General features: G+C 27.6%; 2 protein-coding genes and 1 pseudogene across 3 annotated transcripts in view; all 3 read left to right on the forward strand.

The window, feature by feature from the left end:
• The window catches only part of LOC145184644 (SID1 transmembrane family member 1-like), a 35,775-nt gene extending 22,096 nt beyond the window's left edge, over positions 1 to 13,679 (forward strand). The window contains exons 15-27 of the mRNA XM_090092476.1: positions 65 to 205; positions 1,220 to 1,294; positions 3,538 to 3,586; positions 4,179 to 4,221; positions 4,395 to 4,469; positions 4,663 to 4,799; positions 12,028 to 12,130; positions 12,213 to 12,268; positions 12,490 to 12,536; positions 12,859 to 12,964; positions 13,087 to 13,197; positions 13,291 to 13,404; positions 13,526 to 13,679. Of these exons, the coding sequence (XP_089948602.1) occupies positions 65 to 205; positions 1,220 to 1,294; positions 3,538 to 3,586; positions 4,179 to 4,221; positions 4,395 to 4,469; positions 4,663 to 4,799; positions 12,028 to 12,130; positions 12,213 to 12,268; positions 12,490 to 12,536; positions 12,859 to 12,964; positions 13,087 to 13,197; positions 13,291 to 13,404; positions 13,526 to 13,588 (1,120 nt within the window). The 3' untranslated portion in view covers positions 13,589 to 13,679. The remainder of the gene's footprint in view (positions 1 to 64; positions 206 to 1,219; positions 1,295 to 3,537; positions 3,587 to 4,178; positions 4,222 to 4,394; positions 4,470 to 4,662; positions 4,800 to 12,027; positions 12,131 to 12,212; positions 12,269 to 12,489; positions 12,537 to 12,858; positions 12,965 to 13,086; positions 13,198 to 13,290; positions 13,405 to 13,525) is intronic.
• Positions 1 to 15,386, forward strand: part of LOC149886089 (uncharacterized) — a 282,044-nt gene that overhangs the window by 229,683 nt on the left and 36,975 nt on the right. The gene's annotated exons all lie outside the window — the stretch shown is intronic.
• Positions 8,975 to 10,281, forward strand: LOC149886108 (uncharacterized; annotated as a pseudogene). The gene is made up of 3 exons (XR_016454160.1): positions 8,975 to 9,319; positions 9,366 to 10,100; positions 10,201 to 10,281. The product of XR_016454160.1 is annotated as an uncharacterized LOC149886108 (transcript).

Consider the following 15,386-nt stretch of genomic DNA (forward strand, 5'->3'; position numbering starts at 1 on the left):
TTAATAATTATCTAAAAACCATTTAAAAAAAGTTAAGAATTATTTTTTAAAAAATTTCATTTAGGAATCTTTTAACTGTTGCTGTTTTTTATTCACTTCCTGTTATTCAGTTGGTGCTCACTTACCAACGTGTTGTTAATGCAAGTGGTGATCAAGATATATGTTACTATAACTTTGAATGTGCAAGACCATATCATTTGCTTAGGTAATTATTTTGCATTGTTTTTTGTTTAGACATGAAAAATGCATGGTCATTAAAAAATTTTGCAGAGTTAAAAGCGTAATTTGTTAACTTTTTTTTTTTTTTTTTTTTTTTTTTTACTAAGAAATAAAGTATCTTCTTTTTCAATATAAAAAAGAAGAAAACAAAGTTCTTTTTCTTTTTTATATTGAAGTTTTGTTCTTTTTTGATTTCTAATCTTACCATTCTTAAGATATACAGTGTTGGAAGATTCATTTTATAATTTTCTTCAAAATTGATTTTGTTGAGGCTCAGAGCCCAAAACTCCTTGATCATGCAGCATTCAGGTATGATTGGCATGAAAATTGATCCATTTCTTTTGAAGGTATAAAACCATGCTATTTATGTAATATTATGTTGCTAGAGCTGAACAAAAGAGATATTTACTATCAGAGTGATATTCAGCTACAAAAAAGATGCGTCCCTCAAAAATGTATGATTTTCTATAAAACCTTCAATACATTATTACAGCAAATAGATTTGTTTCTGCTGATAATCTATTCATAGTGGAATCTTCATTGGAATATTAGTCTTCTCTATCATGTTTTGACAACTTTTGATTGGAAGCAATTACATTTTTAAATGACTTGTATGGTGGAAACTGCATTATTATGGGTCAAACATTGCTTTTAGACACTTTACATTTTTTTGGGCACTCTGGTGTCCAGATTCATCTTCAGCCCTTCAGATTATATAAATAATGGCAGTTTGATGATTTTTTTTTGCATTAAAAGAACCAAATTAAATTAAATATTCTTTCATCTCAAACTATGCTTTGCAAAATATTTGTCACAAGAATTAGGCCACTATTGATTAGTTCAAGTTAATTATTGCATGTTTTTTTGTCTTAAATTCACGTAAAAAATTTTAATGATCATATGTTGGCTTTATGTTTTTACTCATTTTTAAATATTATCTTTTTTTAAATTTGATTTTGTTGCTTGTAAATTACTGTTGTTAAAAATTTCATTCATTTAGTGCTTTTAACAATGTGTACAGTAACATTGGCTACATGATGCTGGGTCTGTTGTTTATATTTTTTGTATTAAGAAGGTGAGTTGCTGTAATAAAGTCTGATGCATTTTGTTATTTTCAATGTTTATTTGTAGGCAGCTGTTTGTTTGTTCCCTCAAAGATAAAAGTTTTTTAAATAAGCGCCAAAAGATTTTACAGGCTATTTGTTGCTATTGGATATTTTGTTTAATTTTTTGGTTGCTTGAAGCATTTTTGAAAATTAATGCATTACACAATATATTTTAGTAAATAACATAGCATTGGACATAAAAAAATTTTTTATTTATTCCCTAATTTCCTTTAAACTATTTTACTTTAAAAGTTGAAGTTAGAAAAAGTTTATTTATAACAATTTTTTTAATAGTTGAGCAAAACTATTAGAATAATAATAAAATAAAATTATTTATTCAAAAAGATTGTAAAAAAAGGATCTAAGATGATATATAGTTGTTTTTCAGTTTTACAAAATAGTTTGTGAGTTCAACAAAATCTTTAACAAACAGAATTTAGAAATGAAAAATATTTTTAAAAAAGGATTTGAAGTAGTATAAGACAGTCCATAAATAACAACACAGTTCACAGCAACATAGTTCACAACACTTTGAGTTTGTTCTATAACTTCATATTTCTCTTTATTGAACTTTAGTACTTTGATCAAGCATTTGAGAAAAAACAATTGTAATTAGTTGATATTCAGACTGGATTTAAAGTTGTGCAGAAAGTGATTTACAAAAAACTGTAATAAAAAAAAAAATTTTATGCACTGCCAGCCAAAAGTTTGAGACCATTAAACAAAATTAGAAATGAAAGTTGATAAGTTAATATGGTAAAGTTTTAGTAAAAAATAAATAAATAAAATTGGCTAATGTGATACATAAAAATACAACATAAGAACAAAAAATAAAAAAGGGATATTTCAAGATTAAAATATCATGACAAATATTTTTATTGAAAATACCCTCAGAGATCTAATTACTGTTTTTATGATTATAGGCAAATAAGCTGCTAAATTGCTTATGGTTTCAAGTGATAAATTGTCCCAATTAGATTTCAAGAGATTCCACATATCATCTTTTGATGATAGTCTCAAGTGATAAATTGTCACTTTTTAGCCATAAATCAGTTTATTCCATGGATCAAATAGGATCAGGCTTTGTGGAAGCCAAATCATGTTTTTCAAAACATTTTTACTTGCTTTTTATTCTAAATAATCTCTGCATAATTAGGAGTTATGTTTAGAATGATTGTCCTGTTGGAAAATTTAGCATCATTTATCACAACCTTGATGGAACTCCTTTTGTTCAAGAGTTCTATTCTTTTTTTTTTTTTTTTTTTTTTTTTTTTTTTCATTATACGATTGATTTTAACTAAATCTCCAACTCTAGAGATGGAAAAATAACCTCAAACCATGATGGAATTCCCGGTATGCTTCATTGAAGGCACCACATGTTCTGGCAACATCTTTATTGGTTTGGTAAATGTATCTTATTTTTGAACTTTGATTTATCACTTCTAAGTACCTGAATACTTTAGATTACTTTTTATTGTTCATTTTCAATAAACAGTAAAAAGCAATCCAAAGTGGACCCAGTCTTTTTTTTCTTTTTTTGAGACTGAAGGTTAAATAATTTTTTCTTACAGCAACTCTACCAAACAGATTAGATTATTGTAAATTTTTTTTAACTGTAGCTTTTGGCACTCCTGACAAATGAAAAACTTGATGAGTTTCACTTTGCCTGTGTTCCTGTCTCTTATATTTTCAGCTTTGCCATGTTCAGCTTTTTTTTCATTATGCAATGTTAAAATACCAGATCCCTTTTTGATACTAGTTTCACATTATGATGTCTATACTTTGAAGGAGTCAATAGAAAGCTGTAGTGGTGTTTAACTTTAAAAAGCTGTATTTATTTTAGTTTGTGCATTCCTGTGTATTATTTATTAAACAATAGACATATTTGCATATTTTACTAATTTTTTTTTAGTTGTACCAAAATAGTTTTAATTTCAATGAAGTACTACCATTATTTATATATAATTATTTATCTATACATATCTCTTAAGTGGTCTCAAACTTTTGACAGGCTGTGTGTGTACCATTAATCAAAATGTTACACAATTCGTTAGGCTATAATTTTGAATACCTTAAATTCAAGAAACTTTTTAGCCATATTGGAATAGTGTTTTCTTGAGCATTTAAGAAAACACAATTCCAATATGTTTCTTTCTAAAGTTTTAAAATCTTTTAATAAAAAACATTTAAATTACCAATACTCAAATCTTAGAGATCGTCTTGCTAAACAGGCATATGCAAAAGATCCAATAACTTCTGAGGTATTTATATATAATATAAAATTTTTTTGTTATTTACTATTATTATTATTATTATTATTATTATTATTATTATTATTATTATTATTATTATTATTATTATTATTATTATTATTGTTATTATTATTATTATTATTGTTATTATTATTATTATCATTGTTTTTATTATTATTATCATTATTTTTATTATTATTATTATTATTATTATTATTATTATCATCATCATTATTATTATTATTATTATTATTATTATTATTATTATTATTATTATTATTATTATTATCATCATCATCATCATCATCATCATCATCATCATCATCATCATTATTATTATTATTATTATTATTATTATTATTATTATTATTATTATTATTATTATTATTATTATTATTATTATTATTATTATTATTATTATTATTATTATTATTACTACTATTATTATTCTGAGGTAGTTATTATTCTTGAGCTACATTTTTTAAATGTTAATATTGATGTTTAGTAAAGTTAAAATTTGACTTTTTTTTTACTTTAATAAAAAGATCTTCTGAAAAGATTTGACAAGAGTAAAAATTTTATAAATTTTTATCTTCTGTAGAAATATGGTATCCCAAAACATTTTGGGATTTTGTATGCTATGGGTATGTATATTTGGTGTGCATATTTTTTAAAATTAAACCATTGTTTTAATTTTTTTTCCTTTATTGACAGTTTATAATAATGATGATTTCCATAATTGTTTTTGTTAGCCTTTTCTTTCTAGTTTTCTATGCCTTTAGCTGTTGCATTCTTATAAAACAATTCACTTTTTCAGGCTACGCTTTATTCATGGAAGGAGTTCTAAGTGCTTGTTATCATGTTTGTCCAAACTATTCTAATTTTCAATTTGGTATGTTGAGTCTTCAATTAGCACTATTAAAGTCTTTTACAAGAAAAATTTTATATATTAAATTTTTTATGTAAGTTTTATGTAAATTTATCTTAAAATGGAGCATTTTTATTTAACAATTATTGCAAATTTTTCTATGGAATTAAAGCTAAATTGATTTTAAAATTTATATACCTTATTTTTTGCTTTTCAGATACTGCATTTATGTACATGATAGGCATACTTGGTTGTTTGCGATTGTATCAAACAAGGCATCAAGATATATTTATGAATGGTCATTTTGTCTATGCTGGTTTTGCTGCCGTTATATTTACTTCAGTTGTTGGTGTAGTAAGGAATCTCCATATAAAGTCTTAGTTATCTTTGGTTCATTTTGTTGAAATTATTTCATCTTCATTTTTAAGACATGAAATTTCTATTACTTGGTTTATGGATTTGTAAATGTTTGATAAAATGATACAAATCCATGTATTGCATACATTGTCTACAAACTTACTATGAGTAATTGTTTAATGTGCTGGTACTAGTTGTTAGCTATTTGCTTGTTAGTTAGTTGTAGCTTTTTTTTCTTGATTCATTAATTTTTTGAGCAAAAAAATTGATGGACCAAAAGCTTCTTAGCAATTTTTTTTTTTTTTAAACATGCTAAAAGTTATGTTTAAATTTTTTGTTGTTAAAAAAATTTGTTAAAATAATAAAGATTAATATAATTTTGTTTACAATGTTCTAATTTTATCACATTATATTATGAACTTTGTTTTAATTCTGATTGCAATTATTTTAATGAAAAAAATATATATATAATTGACCAACTCACTTGTTTTAAAGAGTTTATGCGTTTTTTGTTTTTTTTTTTATTTCAACCTCCTTTTGCTTTAATTACAGCAGCCAAAAAACTCAGAATTGATTTTACTAAACTTTTGGTCTCTTTTGGGTCAATTTGATCTCTAGCTTTCAAGATCATATCTTTTAGATCTTTTTTCATTCTAAATGATCCATCTCTGATCCTACAATCCAAAATTGCCCATGGATCGTCAATTGGATTTAAGTCTGAAAATTGTGCTGGCCATTCCATCACTTCTACAGCATTTTTAGTGAGGCATTTCCTTTACTGTATGCTTGGGATCATTGTCTTGCTGGTAAATAAAATTGCTTTCTAATCTTAATTCTTTGACAGAAGACTCTTTTTAAGAATGTCTGTGTACAATCCATTGATGGTATCAATAAAAGTTAGTTTTCCAACTCCTTCCCATAATATAACACCCCAAACCATGTTTTTAATAGCAGCTTAATTTATATGCCTCTGAACTTTATGAGATGGTTTTAAATTACATTTTGACTTATCATTCCACAATACTTTCTTTTACTCTAGTTTAATGACATATTGACACATTTTTATGCAAATACTAATCTTTATTTCCTATGTTTTTTAGTAAAACAACCTTGAACTCCTTAATCTCTGATCCATTTCTGATATCATGAACGTTTTCTACTTTTTCTGCTAACTTTCTTGCAGGTTTGAAGCAGTTTTTGTTCACTTGAATGATAATAATTGTATTAATTGATTCTATTGTCTTTCTTTTACAACCTTTTTCAGGAATATTAGCAGTTGGGCCACTTAAGTTGTACTTTTTTTATTTTGTTTTTGAAACTGTTGGATGGATTCCTGTTAAAATTTTCAGTTAATTTTTTCTTGATGAACAAAAATCGATTGCAAAATTTCTTTACACAGTTGTTAATTTCTTTTTGCTATGTGCTGCAAATCTTAAAATGATGTTATATATTTATTCATTTATTATCATTTATACTTTTAAGTAAATAAAATTTCAATTACAAAAACTTTCAAAAACTAAGTTAAATTAATTCAACTAAAATTTTTCTTCTTATGACATTTTTTTGCTTACATTTAATGCAAATGTAAATGTTAAACTGCTCTTATACTTACACACACGCACACTTATACTTTCTGATAACAATAACAGATTGGTAGAAAGTCACCCACACACACTTATACTTTTCTGATAACAATTGCAGATTGGCAGAAAGATACCCACAACGGTTATACTTTTCTGATAACATTAACAGAATGGCAGAAGATACCCAAACATACTTATACATTTCTGATAACAATAGAATTTGAGTTTAATCAAATTTCAACATCAGGTTGTTTATTATGAAATAAAAAGTTCATAAAAAAGTTTAAATCAAAGTTCTTTTAGTCTATTATTATTTTTGCTCACTGCACATTAAATTCTCCAACACATGCAAATGATAGATGATGATTTGGAAATATGTTTAATTGTTTGTGGAGTTATATCTTGGGCCAACTGTTCCAGCAAATGAACAGAACAACCATAATGGGTCTTCCTGACCTCAATTTTTTGTTTGTTTTTAAATTGTCACTATACTCTTAACTACATACCTTTTTTTCTTTTGCTGTTTTCATGGTATTTTAACATAGCTTTTTGCAAAGTTCAGCTGTTACTTCAAACTATCATTTAAACAAAAAACTTTATAATGTGCACTTAGATAACTTTCAACAACCAGAATGTTGTTAATGACGTTCCATCTAATTCTTTTTAAACAATATCCCACAGCTGTTTAATAAAACTTGCGTGCTCAATCATAGAAATGGAATGCAAACTATAGAAAAGCTTTCCTAATCCTTAATCAATTTTATCATCATCTTTTATACTCATATAAATGAATCTAATCTTTAGAGATAGTTTGAATGTATATTGTGTCAGTTTGGAGAAATATTGTGTCTGTTAAATATATTGTGTCTGTTAGGAGGTATATTGTGTCAAGACAGTACTGAAACTGCATCATTCAGTGCATACTGCAATTTATACTTTCATTATTTTTTTGGTTTTAGATCCAGATGAGGATTTTTTTGGTTTGGATCAAAATATTTTTAAGAAACTTTGGTTCATTCCACATTACTTCCTTTTTTGCTGTTTTTTTTAGCATACTTTTTTATTTTGTTACACTGTGATCTTCCACCTTGATTAATTCTGTCTAAATGTTTCCTTACTCTGTAGCAATATTATCCTTTGTTGTATCTATTTTTACTAATTGTTATTATTTTGATATTATTTTTACTAATTCTGAAATAATATGTTTTTTTGAATTGAAAAAAGATATTTTTCATAATGCAAGTACCTGTCAGTATTCTTATACAATCTTGAAACATCTCCAAGTAACAAGATTTCTGAGTAACAAGAATTTTTAACAAAACAGAATCTGAATAGTTCCACAATTCATTGATGCTATTTTAAAGTTTACAATAAAAACAAACTAGAGGATAATCATCTACAGTAGCCTGCAAAAGTAACTGGACAAGCACATAACTTAAGATAACTTTTGAATGAAATGTCCAATATCTTTCAAATTTTCACTGGAACGTCAAAAAGTTGATTATGATTCTAAAAACAAATGAATTTTTACTAAATCTAAGCAATCTAATCTTAAAAGTTCATTTTATTGAAATGTGCGCATTAGGGTGGTCCTTATTTTCGAAAGTTCATATTTTTTCAAAATTATTTGTAATTTTGTTCAGTTACACCAAAACATTAAAAATACAAAATTTCAGCTCAATCCGATAATATTAACATGTGTCGCATTGGCCTTAAAGTTTCATGCATCTGACTGTCTAACATGCTATGACGCCAAGTGCATTCTGAATTCGCTACAAGCGCAACTACAAGTCTTTACAAGTCAATTTTGTTTTTACATATTATTTGTTCAATGCTACATTCGTTTTAGTTTCGTACATGAAGTGCATAAGAAAAGACGTACTATATAAGTAATTGATAAAAGTGCTAAAATGTCCACTTTTCGGAAAAATATTTATCTAGTTGGAGTGATGAAAAATCAAATCTGCGGTAGTAAATTACCATGTAATTGAGATGTTTTGAGTGTACTTTTTTATAACATGAGAGTGGTAAATTTAAATCTTAATGACAGCAGTGCTTTAGTTATTGATGAAGTGGTCGTTTTTTGGAAAAAAGCAAGAATCCCAGTTCAAAACCGTTCAAACTGTATTTCGAAATTAAAATCTTTGTACGATAATGTCAGAAATTTAGAAAAATCTAAAAATAGAGATACTGAACGGCAGAGAGAAAAAGAAAATGATTTTAAAGAAGCTTTAGACAACCTTTTTGATATTGCCACCTTAAATGCGTTAAATGAGATTAAAATCGCCGAAGATAGAGAATTTTTAATTAAGCAAAGGGAGAAAGGTAGAGTAGGTTGTATGTTGGGAATAGATATCAAATTATTACGTAAGGAAAAGCGGAAAGAAAAACGCACAGCTGCAGAGTTAAAAAGAAAAGAAGATTTGTTAGAAAATTCTAGTTGTTCGATTGCATATTTTGAAATGGAAGATAAAGAAAACGAAGATTCACAGAAAAAAGTGATAAATCAAGACAACAGTGAAGATGACACATTTAATATTGGAATCTGAACAGGGTCCATCTTCAAACAAGAAAGGTCGAAAGACGTTAATGACACCTTGCCTGGCCGCTGCCTTGGACAAATGTAAAGTGGGTGACAGGGATGCAATGCATATTATTTCTGCCGTCCTAGAAGCTCTTAATATAGATATCACCGAGTTTGTTCTCAATAGATCGTCTATCAAAAGAAATAGAGAGATTTTGCGGAAAATAAAATATTCATCAATAAAATCGGTAGGAAATGATGCAAATTTTATTGAAGTGCATTGGGATTCTAAATTATTGCCTGATATCACAAAAAATGAGAAAATTGATCGGCTTCCTGTGATCGCGGTTGGTTTAGATTTTGAACAATTATTAGGAGTACCTGGAATTGCATCATCAGGAGGATCGGAAGTTTGCTCTGCTGTATTCCATATCACTGATGAATGGAATTTAACCGAAAAAATTCAAGCCTTTTGTTTTGATACTACAGCATCAAACTGGACGTATAAAAGGAGCTGCAGTTCTGCTTCAACAAAGGTTAGGGCGAGGTTGTATACAGTTCTGCTTTAACAAAGGTTGCGTTTTCGTTGTATACTGTTATGTAGAGGCCTGGTTTTTAGCAACGAATACTACAGGAGCTCCCCTAAATGATATATATTTTTTGAGAAAATTGGTTAAATTTAAAAATGTTAATGAAAATATTGCAACCATTGCAATAACAAAATTTTTAAACCATTTATGGTATCTAAGTGAAGAGTGTGCTGCCATGGCAATATTTGACGATAGAATTGAGAGAGTTGAAAAAATTAGAATGGCTCAAAAAATTATGGAATGTGCAAGTAAAAACATAGAGACTGTGAATGAAAAAGAAGAAGAAAATGAAGAGACATAAGTCATTGAGAAAAAACAATCGTTGCAAATCCGAGATGTCCAAAATTTTGTTCAAAAAGATCTACCAACTGAATTATTGTCCGCCAATTCACTTCAGTTATTTAAACGATTCAGTATTTGTGTTGAATTTCTTCAGGACGATCTGCTGAATTGGGAAAACAGAGAGGATTATCGCACAGGAAAAAATATCATTTCAACCTTAAAATGTACAAATGATATTGCAGAAAGAGGAGTGAAGTTGATTGAGGATTACAATGAAAAAATGATGAAAAATGAGCATCAAAAACAATTTTTGATACAGGTATGTATAAACAAATTTAATTTTTTGTTATTTTTTTCTTGAACACATTCTATAGGCTAGGTTTAGAAAACACATTCAATATTATTTTTATTTTATTCAGGTTGTACTGGATCAGGGGTACCGGAGAGAGTTCCCAGTCACCACAAAAGGAGGCTTACTTTAATCCAAAATATGTATCTGAAGTGGATGTATCATTTCAATAAATAAAAAATATAGTATTAGGATAAACTATATCTTACGTTTTTATTTTAATTAGTATGTTTTTATACTAAAATTTAAAAAAAAAAGCATAATTTTATGTTTACAGTCGAGCGTACATTGTCGTTCTTATAGGTAACTGCCTTACATTGAATCTCACAACTTCAGCTTCAATGCGGCACATGTTAATATTAACCGATTGAGCTGAAATTTGGTATATTTTCATGTCTTATATAAAGGTACATTCTGGCAAATAATTTCAAAACAATTCAAAAAAAAAATTTTTTCCTTATAAATAAGGACCACCCTAATGCGCATGCAAAAATATCCAGGCAGAAAAAAATACTTAAAGTAAATTTTTTTTACAACATTTTTTTTATTAAAGATGTTGTAATTTAAAGTAAATTTTTTTAATACTTCGTCAGAAAACCCTTGGCATTGATTACTGCTTGACAGCGGCAAAGCATTTAGTCCACCAGCTTCATAATCACATTATTGTCTATTTTTTCTCATTCTTGTTTCAGAATTTTAAATAAATCATGTTTACTTGTTGGTTTTTGACCTAAAATCTGTCGATCAAGGTGTTCCCATAGATGTTCAATAGGATTAAGGTCAGGACTTTGCAAAGGCCATTCCATTAATCAAATTTTTATGGTATTGAAAAAGTCTTTCACAAGAGTTGAAGTGTGCTTTGGGTCATTGTCCTGCTGAAATATCCATCCTCTAGGCATTTTGTATTTAGCATGTGATAGCATAACATCCTTAATGATATCTTTGTATATTTTTTTTATCAAATCTCAAGTGTGCTTTTCAATTCTTTATATAAATACAAGGTTTCTTTGCAGGATGTCTTTCAAACAGATTTGCAGACCTCAAATGATGCTTGGTTGTGTCAACACTATAATTTACATTATAAAATTCTTTCATTTCAGCATTTAACAAGACAACATTTTTGCGTGGATTATTTTTTATGGCATGAATTAAAATTTTATTTTATCTTTCATGTAATTTGAGGCCTTTCTGACTTTAGAGAGATCCTATTGTTATTTCTTTCCTTATATTTTTTATATATATCCGCTACTGTTGATTTTCCTATATCAAACTGATCCGATATGTCTCTTGTAGTTCTGCCTTGTTCAATTGCAGGCAATATCGCTTCTTTGATAGCTAAATTGGTATATTTTTGCTTTGTCATTTTAAAAATTTATTCAAAACAATCTTTTTAATTAAAAAAACTTTGTTTTTTTTTCTAAAAAAATGTTTTGTTTACAGTTTTTAAACATTTAGTAAAAGCCGACAAAAGTATTGGAATTTTATTATTTTAGCTCTGCCTGGATACTTTGGCATGCACATATTTGATTAAAATGAACTTTTATGATTACGTTGCTTAGGTTCAGTAAAAGTTCATTTGTTTTTAGAATTGCATTCAATTTTTTGACATTCCAGTGAGAATTTTAAAGAAATTGGAATTTTCATTTAAAAGTTATCTTAAGATGAGCTTGTCCAGTTTTGCATGCTACTGTATTATGGACCATATCTTAATAAAGACCACCGCCTAGTTTAAATAAGTTTTACAACTGATGCTGTGTTTGCAAAATTTAAAAATAGTTTGTGCTTCAAAAGATTCTTTTGGATGTTTCTATTGGCAAAAATTTAAGAAGTTTTTTAAATGTGTTACATTATTTGCATTAAGCACATAAATGGAAATTGTTTTCAAATTATTTTTAAGGTATTCCGCTCGTTAATCTTTTGGATGTTGTTTCTCCTAAGTCACATTTTGGCTTGTTTTTATGTTTCATTTCGGATTTATTACGTCGGAAGAATAAAAACAGGTTTGTTTTAACCTTCTCTGTTTTGTGATTAAAATTGTTCAATTCTTTTATTTTTTATTTTAAAAAATGCTTCTGTTTCCAGCACTTCGCATGAACTGGGTGCGTCCTGGGAGGTGGTTTACAAAACCCATATATATGGTTAAGTATTTTATCAAATTTTTTTATCCTTTGCTTTTTAAATTAAAAAACTGAAATGACAAATTTCTATTTTAAAAATTTTTAATGATAAAAATTGTTTTTTTTACCTAAACATAAGAATTTTTTTTTTATGTATTTTAATTTTTACAGTTTAATTTAAAATTTCACAGCTTTCTTTGATGCAGCTGAGAAATAAGGTTGCATCCTAATTTTGTTTTTAGGTGCGTTTTGTTTTGCTATGTATTTTCATCGTAATAAATCTTGCTCTGTGAGTTTTGGTTTATTATTTATTGTTTGTAAAAAAAAAAAAAACAGTTTTAATTTTAAAAATCAACTAAGTTTAAAACACAAGCAACTTTATAAGTTGACCTGATCGTTTAAGCAAAAGAAATATTAGAATAACCATTTAAATTTTTTTTTAGTAATAAAAATTATTTTCTTTTTATCTGAATAGAAATACTGATAATAGTTATGATAGTTTGTACTGATAGTTTGTACTGATTTTTACAATATTGATCATTTTTTTAACAACTTTTTTTTTTAACGCTTTAAAAATGTAATTTTCTGTTTGATTCAATATACGTTTGTAGATCAATAAACGGTGTTGTGAATATCCCCAAAGATTTCGCGACATATTTGCTCGGAATCATTATATGCAATGGGTTGCTGTATGTGTTCTTCTACATCATTATGAAAGTAAATATCTTTGTTCAATGAAAAAGATTTTAAATGTATCTGATGCTTATTTGCTTTCATTCATAACCGCTTTCGTTAAAGAATTCACTTTATTCTATTTTTATTATTTTTTTTTTTTTGAGGTGCGAAACGGTGAAAAAATCAAGTTGCTTTCAATTTTTTGCGTCCTTATCTCTCTTATTTTGTGGGCAGTTTCAATTTCTTTTTTTGTTCAAGGGCTTACAGATTGGCAGGTTTTTATATTGAAGTTTTTTTGCGAACATTTGAGCTCAAAAATTTTTTAATTTATTGGAGCAATTTTCAAAATAATTTTTTAATTTTGTTAGTTGAGTCCTGCAGAATCGCGGGAAGGAAACAAAGAATGCCGTTTCTTGAACTTTTACGATGATCATGACTTATGGCATTTTCTCTCAGCTACATCTATGTTTTTTACGTTTATGGTATTTATTTGTCTTTCTTGTTATACTAAGCAATTCTTATTATTATACCCGTTTAAAGTTTGTAACATTGAATTAATTTTCCTTATTAAATGATAAAATATTTTATTAAATAATATTTTAGGGAATCCTGACTGTAGATGATGATCTGGATGACAAAGAAAGAACAACTATCCCTGTATTTTAATGTTCATTTAATGTACAACGGAATTGTTTAAGATCGGGTTTTTTGTTGGTATAAAATTTTTCTAATAATTTAAAAGATTTCTATGACGAAACTTCTTTTTTCGATTTTTTTATGCGAACTTTTATCAATGGGCGACACATTTGTTAACCTTGACAATAAATTTTTATAGATCTTTAATTACACAAACTGTAAATTTAACATTTAATCAGCCTCTTGAATTCGACATGCAAAAGGCGTAATAATCAGCCTCTGGAATGTGACAAATTAGTCCCTGTTTTAAAGAAACCATGGTCTTAAATATCATTACTGTGGTAATCGGAAAAGAATATTTCTTCTATAATATTTTTGAGAAGATTGAAAGTATTAACACGAGGCTAAAATTTCATATTTCTGTTTTATCGCCAGATTTATGTGAATTTTTCTGGGAAATTGCCTTCCTGCAGGTAGCACTAACAAAGCTGTGAGGGAATTTTAACTCATCAGGCTACTACAACAAATTTTTAGAACGAAAAAATATCATGAAGAAGTGAAAAGCATCTAATATGAAACTAAGTTTAAAAATTTCACGCCTCGGATTATCATGTAAGGTTAACCAGGGTATTTTTTTGATACAGTTTTGAAAAAGTCATCATGCCAACAAGAAAAAAACTTTAAAAACTATATCTGGTGTCACGTTAGGAAAGACTAATGTGAAAATATGCTGCATTATGACAAAAAGGCGTTAGCATTTTTTGATCACACAACGATAATTATAAGACGTCATCTTAAAACTACCAAGCATTTTTTCTGAAGCAGTTTAATTATTTTTTCTGATAGTTACATGAAGAAAAAAATGAAAAGGGATGCAACATTAAATTTTATTACAAAACTTAGCAAGAAAACAGTATCTTTAAAGTTATAAATGGTACCAAGTGTATTACTACATCATGTGTCAAAGTTAGCCCATGTTATGGGGTAACTTTGATGCTTATCTCTGTGTTACCCCCGCTGATAACCCATTATTAGAAAAAGTTTCACAGTTCAAAGTAAAATACGCCTTATTAATTTACAAATTACAAAGACCTGTTATGTACAAAGAACTGTAACTATCCAGTAAAAGTAATCATTTAAGGGAATTACAAAGATTTAGTTCTCAGAATTTCGATAGAATAATAAATCTATTTAATTCTCTCATTCACCTTCTTACCTTGTCTGAGGTGAGATAGGCGCCCATTTTTCATTTTCATCTAGTAGTTAATTTGTTTTAAGTGTGATAAAAGCGCAGATTCTAAGTCCTTTTTTCTGAGACACTCTCAGAAAAAAGGACTTAGAAACTGCTACCATGCTTTCATCAACATTCAGACTTGTCTCTGTCCGATGTGTCAAAAAACAAAAAGTATCAATTTTACCTACCTTAAAATTTCCCACTTATTGAAATTGTAGTTAATCTTTTGCCGTAAATTCCTATTGTTATCATTTGTACAGAACATTAGTGTCTGAACAAAAGCAGAATAATTCATGTCTTGGTTCTTTGAATTTCTCAGACTTGATTGCGATGAACTCTATTCTTTTAATCTAGACCCAAGTACACCAGCTTTTCTACACCAGCCTTTGGAAGACTCGAATTTCAAACTAGATTATCAAGGAAAGTAAGGTTCAACAAATTGCCAAGCTTTTTTTCATGTTGACTTAATCTGGTAGAATTGGAATGGCTAATATTTATTATTTGGCACCGGAGCTTTAGAATATGATATATTAGAAGATGGTATATTAGAAGATGATATATTAGAAGATGGTATATTAGAAAATGTTATATTAA

This window comes from Hydra viridissima, unplaced genomic scaffold, assembly GCF_058129835.1.
Source record: "Hydra viridissima isolate aposymbiotic clone 2 unplaced genomic scaffold, HvirCarnegie_v1 scaffold_7, whole genome shotgun sequence".
NCBI classification, from domain to species: domain Eukaryota; kingdom Metazoa; phylum Cnidaria; class Hydrozoa; order Anthoathecata; family Hydridae; genus Hydra; species Hydra viridissima.